Source organism: Papio anubis, chromosome 10 (genome assembly GCF_008728515.1).
Source record: "Papio anubis isolate 15944 chromosome 10, Panubis1.0, whole genome shotgun sequence".
NCBI lineage: Eukaryota > Metazoa > Chordata > Mammalia > Primates > Cercopithecidae > Papio > Papio anubis.
The window spans coordinates 102,203,520-102,215,436 of record NC_044985.1 but is presented as its reverse complement, the minus strand read 5'-3'; the positions used below and the strand labels follow the sequence as shown (position 1 = coordinate 102,215,436).

The 11,917-nt window shown below is 62.1% G+C and overlaps 1 protein-coding gene across 8 annotated transcripts; it reads right to left on the bottom strand.

Moving 5' to 3' along the window:
- Nucleotides 1–1,327: 1,327 nt before the first annotated feature.
- On the bottom strand, nucleotides 1,328–10,171 carry CTDSP1 (CTD small phosphatase 1). Of its 8 annotated transcripts, none has more exons than XM_017946981.3 (7): nucleotides 8,904–10,169; nucleotides 5,540–5,688; nucleotides 5,038–5,142; nucleotides 4,848–4,904; nucleotides 4,135–4,227; nucleotides 3,845–4,030; nucleotides 1,328–2,963 (listed from the first exon to the last, which is right to left on the bottom strand). In XM_017946981.3, the coding sequence occupies exons 1-7, from the start codon at nucleotides 9,091–9,093 to the stop codon at nucleotides 2,835–2,837; spliced, it is 909 nt and encodes a 302-aa protein (XP_017802470.1). In that variant the 5' UTR covers nucleotides 9,094–10,169; the 3' UTR covers nucleotides 1,328–2,834. The 8 variants fall into 8 exon arrangements, with proteins under 8 accessions (XP_017802470.1, XP_009181325.1, XP_003908002.1 ...); XM_009183061.4 differs by having other exon boundaries at nucleotides 5,038–5,139; XM_003907953.4 differs by lacking the exon at nucleotides 8,904–10,169 and adding an exon at nucleotides 7,102–8,888.
- Between the last annotated feature and the right edge of the window lie 1,746 nt (nucleotides 10,172–11,917).

Below are 11,917 nucleotides of genomic sequence, written 5' to 3'. Positions count from 1 at the left end.
TGATACATGTGATTGACTTGAACTTCATGTGGCTAGAGGGTGTGTAGGTAGGTGGTGGTGGAGGGGAAGGCTCACTGTGGTCTCAAAGTCTGGAGCTCCTTTGCGTGTTTATCTGGCCTCTGCGATGCAAATCTGGGAGGATCAGTGTTTGCATGGAGAGCAGAAAATAAGAGCAGGACCGGAGGATGAGGGCAGAGACCGGAGAGGACTGGGTATTTATCTAGCCAAGGGCTCTTGTGATCCAGCCCAGGCCAAAACTGAGACTAGGGTAACTGCAGGTTTCTTCAGGTAGGTGCTTATTGGATCTTTTCTACCAGAGAAAAGCAGTGGAAGGAGGACAAAGGACGGTTTCACACAGCGCTGACTCCTCGTCACACAGACTTGGGGACCGATCAGCGTCTGGGGCACCAAGAGGCAGTCTGGGGGCTGGATTCACGAGGTAAGGTGTTGAGCAGACGGGACAGGGGGGTGGAGCAGGGGCGCAGGCACCAACACTTGAGAGAGGCACTTCCCCCTTCTTCCCTGGGTGTGTGCAGTGGCGGCTCCAGAAACGCCCCACCCCTGGGAAAGGGGCGAGTGAGGCTGGCCCCATCTTTCCAGCCCCCGGCGAGCTCCAGCGTCCGCGAGGACAGGGAGGCCTCTAGCGGCTGGCGTGGGAAGCAGGCAAAGGCCGGCTGCGGAGGGCGGGAGGGCATTTCCTGCCCGGGCCTGGGGCCGCGCGCTTTCGCAAAGGAAGTGCCTCCGGGACGCAGGGCGGGGCGGGAAGTGGGGCGGGGGCGCGGCCAATGGCAGCTCAGAAGCCGCAGCGGGGCGGGGCGGGCCGAGCCCCGGCGCCGACCCCACCCAGGCTGCCCCGCAGAGCTAGGCGCCGAAGCCCGCCGCACCCAAGCCAACAAGTTGTGCCGCTGGAGCTTCCACCCCGAGCCTCGCCCCGCTCCCCGCCTCTGCCTTCGGGACCGCACAAGCCCTGCCCCTGCCGCTCCAGGGCAGAGGCCGCGCCCCCTTCCCCGCCGCATTCCAGGGCTGCCCCTCCCCAGGCCTTCGAATTTTGCTTTCCAGCTAGCAGTATCCCGTTGTGTGTCCAGGCATTTAATTAGCCCTGCCAAGAGGGTACATCTCCATTTTGCAGACCACATCCCCGAGGCGGGGAGAGGTAGAACAACACAGCCTGGAGGCTCAAATTTGTGCTCTGACGCTGCCCATTCCCACCTGAAGTGTCGAGGGACGGGCAGCCCCTCCAGGTGTGCTGAAGCGGGGGTCCCACGGCAGGCGCAAGGCCCACACCCCACTTGCTTAAGTACCCCGCAATAACCACAGAAACAAGATGGGGGTCTGGCTTTCTCTTTAGTTCTCATTACACTGGGGCTCTGTCAAAGAGAAGGCACTTAAATGGGAAGGCCACCTGATGCAGGCCAACCATATTCGCCCCCCCACCTGCTCTGGGGTAAGGGGGCACAACGACATCGCCATTTGACATCCCCCTTGGCACTGGTATGTGGGTCCCCTTAACCGTTAGACCCTGGGGAGAGCCCAAGGCCTTGACCTCCGGAATTGCCATGTTAGGAGGAGGGGCTTCAGAAACAAGAGTCGGAAGGCAGGATATCCTGGGAGCTGCCCCCAGCCAGCAGGGGGCTGTAGGGGATGGGTTGGCACAGGGGAGGGGGACAACTTGGTCGGGCTCCCTGGAGATCCCCAAACCCCACAAAAGGTCCCACCTCCTACAGATCCCGCAAAGGCACCGGTGAAGTTGGGTGGGTGAAGAGGCACTGATGAGCTGGCGTAGAGACCCCCCCACACACACACTTAGCTGGTGTGCCTAGCATAATGCTGGGCACAGAAGGTGCTCAAGAAATGCTTTTTTGAATGAATGAACGGAGCAAAGGGATGTGAGGGACAGAGGACAGGGCCTGGGGCCCCTTGGCCCAGCTTGTTCCATTCAGAAAATAGTTTAAAAAATGTAAAAATCCTTTCCCTCCCTCCCCCCAACGTCTGGGCCCAGGAAAGGGGCAAGGGAGGGGTGTCTCTACCCTGACCCTTCCCTCTCTCCTTCCCCTAAAAATCTATATACACATGTACATATTTATATGGCACCACAAGGGGGGTCTTGCCTATGCCCCCACACTCAGAGCTGGGGGAGCCAAGCCCCAGGGCTGGTTAAGGCAAAAGTCTGAGGTCGTTGCTTGGATGATGCAGGGAGCAGCCCTCAGCTGTTGGCCCTGGAGAAGCTGTACTGTGGGGCCTGAAGGACAGACTCCTGCTGCCTTCCCCAGTGGTAACAGACCTTCTCCCCTCCCTCCAAGGCAGAGGCAGAGGTTGGTAGGGGCCCTCTCAGTCCCAAGAGAGGAGGTGGGGCAGGGGGAGGGGCTGGTTCTCCCTCCCAGCCTAGAGCTGTGCCCCTGGGAAAGCTGGGCGGGGAAGAGGGGGCTCTATGCAAGGCACTTGATGTTCACCGTTCCCAGACTGGGGGTCCAAGGCAGGAACCTTGCCTCCAGGAAGCAGAACCGGAAGGGGCCAAGGGGCCCGATTTGGCAGCAGAGAAACATGGCAGCATGGACACAGACAGAAAAAGGGAGCAGCAGGCAGGGCCCCTCAGGTCCCCTGAGAATGGGGGAGGAGGTTCGAAGGCACTGACATGGGGCATGGGGCTCACAGTCCTCAGTGCAGCCTGCTGCCCCTGCACCGCCTGGCGAGGCTGGTGGGGGAGACGCCCGCTTCCCCATGGCACTGAGTGTGGCGGTGGCCCGTGGGTTTTCCTAACAAAGGCCTGGGCAGTCTTCCTGGGAGGAGGTGTGGGTGTCATTGGTCAGGGGCAGGTCCTGGCCCCATCACCCTCACTAGCTCCCTGGCCGTGGCTGCCTGAGCACTGAGTACACGTCGTCCACGCGGCTGAGTTGCTCGAAGAAGGGGAGGAGGTCGTGGAGCTCTGTGTCACTCATGTTGTCAAACCACGAGGCCACCGGTACCTGGGGAAGTGGGTGTAGGAAGGTGAGGGGGGCAGGTGGTCCTGAGTGCAGAATTTCCAGGCCAGCCCTATGTAGCTACTACTCAGATCATGCAGTTTCTGAAAACCCCTCACCCATAGTGTTCAAACTTTTTTGACAGCAACCCCCAGAAAAACACATTTATAAACCTAACAATGCAAAAGCTTCACAATTCTTAACCTTATTTGTGCAAAGCACTCGGATACTTTTTTTTTTTTTTGAGGCAGGGTCTTGCTCTGTTGCCCAGGCTGGAGTTCAGTGGTGCAATCTTGGCTCACCACAGCCTCTGCCTCCAGGGCTCAAGTGATACTCCTACCTCAGCCTTCTGCATAGCTGGGACTCCAGGCATGCATCACCATGCCTGGCTAGTTTTTGTATTTTTTGTAGACATAAGGTTTCACCATGTTGCCGAGGCTGGTCTTGAACTGCTGGGCTCAGCTACCTGCTCACCTCAGCTTCCCAAAGTGCTGGGATTACAGGCATGAGCCACTGCACCCGACGGGATATTTTCTATTCGATTTCATTTTATTAAAATTCCCTATCAGGACCCACTAAATTAATTATGTGAGCCATCAGTAGGTCACAACTGGCAGTTGGAAAAGTTGAAACTTTCCAAACTCGGTTGCTCTTTTGGGGCCCCTGTGCATGGCAGATGCTCTGCTGTGTGTGAGGGGAAAGGACCACATGGCTGCAGGGCAGGTGGATGAGGGCAGTGGGCAGCAGGCACAGGCAACTGAATGCAGGAAGGACTGGGAGGGCACCCACCCCCCAAATGGGAATCCGGGAGGCCAAGGTGGGCTGAATGGACTGACCCCTTCCTGGGCCTCAGCTCCTGTCCCAGTCCCAGTCCAGCCCGCACTCACGGCATTGTCCGGATGGAAGACATAGGAGGCGGGCGAGTTGTCCAGGATGAGCACCCGCCGCAGGTCTCGGCCCAACCGGCTCAGGTCCTTCACATAATTCCCCCGGTGGAAGACGCAGGACTCTCGAAACAGCCGGGCCCGGAAGGCCCCCCATTTGTCCAGCAGGTCAGCTACTGGGTCTGCATACTGGGAGCAAGAGGTGGGTCAGCCTGGGGCCTGCAGGTTCATTGGGCTGCATGTGGGAGGTGGGTGGGAGAGTACGGTTGCCCCAGGACCCCTGTGGGGCTCACCTTGGCGAGGCTGGCGGTGAATAGCACACATTCAAAGAGCTCGCCCATTCGCTGCAGGAACTCATCCACGTGAGGCCGCTTCAACACGTAGACCTGGGGGGCGGACCAGTGAGGCGGCTGCGGGCCAGTGGGGCAGTGTGGGGGTGGCCAAGGGCTGGGAGGGCATGGGCCAGGGAGGCAGAGGCGCACAGGAAGGAGGCTGGGCCTGCAGGCTCCACTTGGCCAGCTACCCTGACCACTGCTGGGAAACTGCCACCCCCACCCCAAAAACGATCAAAACTTCTACTCCACTGGCCAGTCCTACCTCATGAGGTCACTAATTCCCAGTCCCTTCCCCTGCCTCAGCCTAGTGTAGGAGTCCAGGGGCAGCCCCCTCACCCCAAGGCTGCAGGGCACCGGTCCCCGAGCCAAGTAATGGAGAACAGGCTGGAGAGCACACAACCTATCCTGAATTACTTGAACTGGGTCCCGGGCAGGGTGGGGCGAGGGGGCACAGCATGGGGGAGCCTAGAGGAGGAGCCCACTTGGCAGGCCTGGAGTCAGCACAAGCCCCTGAGGTTCTGTGTGACTTTGGGGCAAGTCTCACGCCCTCTCTGGGTCTCTGACATTCCACATGTATGCAATTCCCATCCGAGGCGCTCCAGATTGGTAGGAAGAACCTAGGGACTGGGAGGCAGATGCCAAGCCCACCACTGCCTCTTCCTGGCCCTCACCTGGTGGACCACCCCATCAATCTCCACAGGGATGATGAAGTCCGCGTTGTTCACTGGCTGTGGGGGGAAAAGAGCTGCTGGAATTAAGAGGAGGAGCCCCAGGGCATGGGGCCCAGCACACACCTCCCTCCCAGGCCAGGGTGGGGGACCCCTCCAAGACCCAGGCTGAGGACCGTTGAGCAGGGCCCACCTTGAAGGAGCTGTGCACCAGGGTCTCGTCCAGGTCGATGACCACGCAGATCTTGTCTGAGTCCTGGGCCTTGGCCTCAGGGAGCAGGTATTGGACTGGGGTCTGCTATAGGGAGGGCGAGGCTGGCTGGGGTGCCTCTCTCCAGGCCCATCCTTCCTCCCATGTAGGCTTCTCCCCCTAGACCTCTCCAGAGGAACCCCGGGCCCAGGGGACAGATACTTCCCCCTTCCCAGCTTTGCCCCTGCCAGCTCTGGGGCTTGGGTAGGCCTCCTGGTTCTCTGAGACCTCTCTGAAAACCAAGGTAGAAAATAGCTTCCACTTATAAGAGAGAATTCAGTTTCCCCACAGTAGGCAGGGCCTGGCAGGGGAGGTTGCCACCCACCTGCTCTTCACCTTGCAGGTCTGCAAGTCCATCCTGAAAAGCTCAGTTAGGAGCCCCTTCCCCTAAAACCCTGAATACTTAGTACAGGTGCTCACGCGGCCCCACCTGGCCCCCACGCACCTTGGGGATGGCGCCATTCTCCTCCACAAGCAGGGGCGCCCCGCTGTGGGCGGGCAGAGCCTCCCCATCATCCCGGCAGACACAGCAGAAGAGTGAGTGGAGGATGCCCCGGCTTCGGGGCTTCTGGGAAGCTGCTGACTTCTGGTCACCTGAAGTAGGGAGGCCCAGGTTGGGGGCTCGGTGCACACTGGCCTGCAGAATCCTGCATGTGTGCCCAGGCATGAACCCCTGAGCTGGGAGGATCTTGCCGTGGCCCCTTCATCAAGGGAGACACACGAAGGCAGATCCTGACTTTCTCTGAAATGCCCCTGTCAAGGCCCCACAATCTGCTCTAAGGCTCCTGCAGGTCCCTGACAAATAGAGACCTATCAGATATTAAGGCGCCCACATAGGGAGTGCGTGGCCTGGAAAAGGGGGTCCTGGGGTGCTCTCTCCCTGCCTCTCACAGCCTCCATGACTGCTAATGATCAGCCCCACTGGGGTGCCTCCTGACCCCACCTTACCTGAGCACCCCTGCCCAGGACAGCCAGGGCCTGGGACCCATGGCAGTCTGCCCCTGCCCTCTCTCCATCCTCTCCACCCCCATTGGTACAAAGTCCTCACTGCGGCTGGGCCCAGAGGCAGGGGTGCAGTCCTGCGGCCTAGGGCCAATGTCCAGTGGCCATCTGTTTGCCCCACCCTGCCCAAACCTCCGACCTGGAGCCCAGGAGCGGCGGCCTGATTAACAGACACCCCTCCCACCCCATCCCCCTTCGGCCCCCTGCAACTAGCCTTTCCACCTTGCCCTCAGCTCCAGGGCAGCCAGGCCCAGGCGAGGGTGGGCAGACCTGGGGGCAGCGTCCAGGTCCTGAGATCCACACGGGGAAGAGGACGGGCAGACCCCCACCCCGGCCCAGCCACGCGCGAGGGTGGGGGGGGCGCGCAGCAGCTAGGCTTCGCGGGGTAGTGCGTGCCCACTAGGCGCACGACTCTCCCCGCGGGCGCCAGGCAACTCTTGGAAGTGCTGACCGTCCTCTCTGTGTCTCCGAGGGGCTCGGCGCCTCCACGCGTGACGCGAAGTTTGTGGGAACGTGGCTATGTGTTGGCGGGAGATCCCTCCAAGCCTCCCTAGCCCGCTGTCACCTCGGCGCCCCCTCCCAAGACCAAGACCCTACGGAACCGCAGCCAAGGGAGGGGGTGGGGCGGAGTCTCAGCGGGTGGCCCTTAGGCACCCTCCTTAGCTCCCCCATCTCCCAGCTCCATTGGCGCCAATGGGGGGGGGGGGCGCCCATGCACCACGCAATGCCAGCCAGGAAGCCCCCGAAGGAGTTCCTTCTCTACTCCTGCCTCAGTTTCCTCACCTCGAGCGGACGGGAGCGCCCCAAAGGCGCCAGGCCCCGCCCCGCGTCTCTGAGCCTCCTTTGAGTTCAAACTCTCTCCCCGCTCCCTCTCGGGCTGGGAGCTTCGGGCACGGCTGAGGCGGCCGCCCGGGGCGGCGGCGGCGGCTCCTCTGGGGAAGATCCCGGCCACTCCTCTCCTCCCACGGCGCCCCGACTTCGGCCCCCTCCCCGCAGCCCCGGTACCTTTGCCCCGCAGCGGGCCCCGAGCCTCCTCCTTGCTGATCTGAGTAATGACGGCCGAGCTGTCCATGGGGCCGGGCGCGCTCCGCTCCGGCCGGACTCTGGCCCGGGCGCCCGGCCTCCCCCCCGGCTGGGGCCGGAATCGGGGCGCGGGGGGGAGGGGAGGGGTGGGAGGGAGGGATCCCCGCGAGCTTCGGAGGGGAGGGGAGCCAGGTTCTAGGGGGGAGGGGGAGGGAGGGGGCGCGGAGGAAACTTTGTTACAACATGGAGTTTCCTCCCCGCGAGGCGGATGCAAACATGGAACCCAGGCGCCGTTTCAAGGCTCCCCCTTAAAAGGGCAACGGCTTCGGCGTGACCTGGACTCGGCTGCGGCTTTCGCCACTTCTGGGACCGACGCGGCTAGGCGGACTGGGAGGCGGGCCGGGCCGGGTTCCTGCCGCGCTCCAGGGGGCGTCGCCTCCCTTCCTGCCGCCTGCCGGCGGGGCTGAGCCTCTGCGGCTGCGTGGCAGGCTCGGCACCCGGCTCACCGTTCCAGGCCGCCGAGCGCCCTGGGCCAAGGCCCGCCCGCGCGGAGCGCCCACGCCCGGGAGTGCACGAGTGCGGCGCGGCTCCACCTCTGCGTTTTCTGAGGACCCGGGACTAGAGGCTTCTTGGTTACCTCGTCGAGGACTTGGGGATAGCGCTACCTCATCTGTAAAATGGGTCTTCTCTCCTGTCTGGTGGTCGCAAAGGTCACTTCGCAAGGGCGTCATGAGCCAGCGAAGGCGCTGCTGGCTTGAAACAGCTGTGCAAACCTCAGAATCACGGTCTTGAATAGGACGGTCACCGCCCCCCGCAGCCCCTGGGCAAGGTGCCCCTGGTCTGTAGGGCGTGAAATTTCAATTCCCTGCCCTGGGAAGTCCCCTGCCGACCTCTCCCCACGGCCCCACCCGGGGCCCCGCACGTCCACCCGCCGCGCACAGGCCACCACGCATTCCCGCCTGGAGAAGTTTTCGTATGCGCTGTTCTCTCCGCGTAGCCAAATTCCACCGACCTCGAGGAAATGCCACCTTCTCCAGGGGCCTTCCCAGGTCCCCTCCCCTGCCCGCGTTCGCCGGCCGCCCTGTGATTACTGGGGGTGCGGTGGGGGTCACTGGACTCGCTGCCGATCCCAGGAGCCCAGCACGGCGCCGCACGCGGTGGGCCCAAAGCCCGACCGTGGGGACCTCAAACCAGAGGCCCTCAAGGCTCGTTCCACCCGGTCTATGGCGCAGTGCTAGGCACTTGGGAACGAAGGTCCCTGCCTTCTCGCGGGAAGCCCCTCCGTGGTGCGCGCCGTGGGTCTGCGCGTTGGTCTTTTCACTCGTCATTACTATTCTGTAAGTTCACCATTTAAAAACTAATAACGCCAAGCCCGACAAATACGCCTCGGCACTTCCTCCCCTCCCCGCTCTCCCGCGGGCCTCCGTGGCGGGGCGGGGCGGGCGCGTCCTGTCCCGTTCGGCCTCCGGGTGCGACGCGGCGCACGTCCGCCAGGCCCTGCCGAGGGGGAGCCGGGGAGGGGAGGCCCCGCGTGGGGGCCGGGAGGGGAAGGGAGGGGAGCGGCGCCTGCCATTAGGCGCGGCGGCTTCGTGCCCTGAGGCTGGGAGCAGGGGCGGGAGGGGACTGTCGGGGACTGATACCCCGGCCCCCGGGCTGGTTCCCTCGGCCCTCCTCCTGCTTCTGGGTAGCCCACGGGGCGGCCACCATTGCGCTTCACCGTGATCGCCACGCGCTGCTGGCGCTCTCCCAGGCCTGCTCTGGCTGCGCCCCCTAACCTCATTTACCCCTTAGAACGGCCTCCTTATCCCATTTCACAGATGAGGAAACTGAGCTTCTAGAAAGGAAGCGACGTTCCCCGGGTCTACCGGCGAGGGCAAAGGCGGGATTCCAGCCTGGGAGCGGGACATCTGTCTCCCCTGCGGTCCGGCCCCCTGGGTGGGGCCTCAGCTTTATCTCCGGATGCGGGGCCCTCATGACCCCAAAAGGAAGCGTGTGGCGAGGGACCGAGTGGAGTCGTGGCCTCGCCCTTGGCCTGAGTTGGGTGGCGCGCCTTCCTCTCCCTCTGTGAAGGGGGCTGGAACCTGGCCGGCTGTCCCCCCACCCACCATTCCCAGACGGGCCATCCTGAGCTCACGGGATTCCTCAGGAATGCCCCACCTCCTCCACCCCAACCTATCGCCACTTCAAGTCTTTGCCTGTGCCGGTCTTTTCCCAGGGAGACCTAACTCCTCCTCCCATGCTCCCAAGGCAGCAGAGGCAGCCGCGCCTTCTGCCTGGAGCCCTGGACTTCTCTCCCCACGCCTCGGGGCAGGTAGTTACGGAGTGACTCGAGAGGCCAGGATTGCGTGGGGGGAGGGGGTCCTTCGGGTGTCCTCCCTCGGGGGGTTGTCTACACCCAGCTGCTCTCTATCTCTACAGGTGGAGCTCGCTTTATGCGCTCTATTTTTTGTCTGTTTTATCGATTCGCACCCCAGGAAAAATAAAATCATGGAGGCCACAAATCAGAAACGGGGAGGGGCAGGAACGGGATTCAGCAAGATGCTGTCTGGCACCTGTGGATTTGGAAGCGTCCCTCCCAACCCAGCCCCTCAGCTTCCCCATCTGCCAAACGGGGCTGGTAAAAGCCCATCCCAGGGGGATGGGGGGAGCGGTGCAGAAAGTCGGGGTGCGCTCAGCAGGCTCCTGGGGAGTGCCGAATGCGACCACGCCCTCCCTGAGAGGCCTAAAGGGAGCTTCCAGAAGAGCAACTCTGCACCCCTCTTCCTGGAGGGTCGATTTGAGCCCGGGCTGGGAGAACCAGAGCTACAATGGGTGGAATGGGGGCAGCTCTAAGTAGACGCCTTCCAGTCTCCAAACGACTGACCTTGGCGCGACCTCATCACTAGCCCTTTGCCCAGGCCCTGGGTAGCCCCTTAGCCGACCCTCCGTGTCTTCTTGACCAACCTGCCCATTCCTCTGCCGTCCCCCCATTCCTGCCCCACAAGATCTAAGACGTCCCCAGAAGGCTTCATGTCTTGGCAGATGTGCACAGACACGTGTCCCCATGCTCCTGGCACTCTCATTCCTCCTGGACTGTCCTGTCAGCACTCCCCCCTACCCCTGACCCCCCTTCAGCAAGATTCAGTCCCCTTCCCAGGCCGGCCTCGGGCAGCGGCCTTCACCGCATCCTGCCCCAGAGACTTGTTTGCACAGCTGTCTCCCGCCACTGGAGTGTGGGGCCCTTGAGAGCTGACATCTTTAATTCGGAACTTTGCCTCCCTCCCCCACTTGTAACACAGGGCCTGGCACAGGACTGGCACTCAATGCCAAGTGAATTCACGAGAGGGGTGTGTAGGAGGTACAACTGGGGCACTTCCAGGAGGCTAAAGGATCTGGGAGATGCCTTTCTTCGCTACACGCCCCCCCACCTATCTTTTTCAGCTGGCATGGACTCATCTCCAGTGCCAACCCTAGAGGAGGCGGGCGGCCCTCTTGCCCAGATACCCTCTGCAGCACTTGCCCAGGTCGCACAAGCCCGGTCCCATCCCTTTTCTCTTTGAGGGACCCACTCGCATCATTGCCCTTTTAAGAAAGAGGAAATTCTTCTCATAAACAAGCGTCCGGACCTGAGCGCGGAGCCAGGCCGCCCGCCCTGCTGGGTCCCCGGGAAATCGGGGGTTCTTTCAGGTGCAACACCCGGCCCAGGTTCAACTCTGGGGAAAGGCCCGTTAGTGTCTCCTCGCTGCGGCTCTCCGCAGGTCCTGGGCTGGGGTCCGAGGGACCCGAGGAGGCTGGAAGAGGGACTTGGGGGAGCCTAGAAACAGCCTAGGGAGCGTCTGTAAAGTGCAGCCCCTGAATGGGGCGAAGGGGTGCTCAGTTGCTCCCTAAGGCAGAGGGGACTCCCCGCCCACACAGCTTCCCCCGACCCACTCTCCCCAGAGGATTCTGGGGCCCCAGGGCGCGAGCCCCGAGCGCCAGCCTCCCCCCGTCGTTCCGCCTGGCGGGGAGGGGGCGGGAGGGCCGGCGTCGGGACTGTCTCTGCCCCTAGGGGGAGCAGTCAGCGGAGAGGGAGCGCTAACGGCGCGGCGTGGGAGTCGCGGCCGCCGGGTCCCTTGAGGAAACAGCAAATAGCTTGGCCCTCAGAGGCACGGGCTCTTGGGTTCCTTATGACCTGGTGCCTGACGGAGAAAGAAGCGCGCCTCCGTTTTACTGTCTGGAAAATGGGTTGCAGGCGGAACAGAAAGGCTGCCGCGAATAGGAGCGGACCAGACCCTGGCGTAGGGGTCTTCTAGATGTTTTAGAGACTCCGTGCCTTCCCGCTTCCCATTCCCTGCTCCTTTGGACGAGAAGGGAACTAGTATTTATAACTTTAATCAGGCCGGGTGCAGTGGCTCACGCCTGTAATTCCCAGCACTTTGGGAGGCGGAGGTGGGGGCGGGATCACTTGAATCCGGCAGTTCGAGACCAGTCTGGCCAGCATGGCAAACCCCGTCTCTACTAAAAATACAAAAATTAGCTGGGCGTGGTGGTGCGCGCCACTCCCGGGGCTGAAGCACGAGAATCAGTTGAACCCAGAAGGCGGAGGTTGCAATGAGTCAAGATTGCGCCACTGCACTCCAGCCTGGGACACAGAGGGAGACCCTTTCCCTGTCTCAAATAAATAAATAAACAAACAAACAAACATTCATCAGACACTATTTCAAGCTCCAGTTTGGAGCCTGTGTCTCGCCCAAGTCCCCAAGTCCTTACCCCACCCGTCCTTGGGCTGGCAGGTCACGCCTGAAGGTGCTCAGTAAATACCTTTTGAAATGTTTTTTGT

What these genes read in the sequence shown, in the direction of transcription:
- CTDSP1 (XM_017946981.3), bottom strand. Translation starts at nt 9,093, where the DNA reads ATGAGGGCCCCGCATCCGGAGATAAAGCTGAGGCCCCACCCAGGGGGC. An exon ending in AGAATGGCGCCATCCCCAAG is followed by an intron (nt 5,143 to 5,539) that starts GTGCGTGGGGGC and finishes CCCTCCCTATAG; the next exon opens with CAGACCCCAGTCCAATACCT. An exon ending in TGGTGCACAGCTCCTTCAAG is followed by an intron (nt 4,905 to 5,037) that starts GTGGGCCCTGCT and finishes TTCCCCCCACAG; the next exon opens with CCAGTGAACAACGCGGACTT.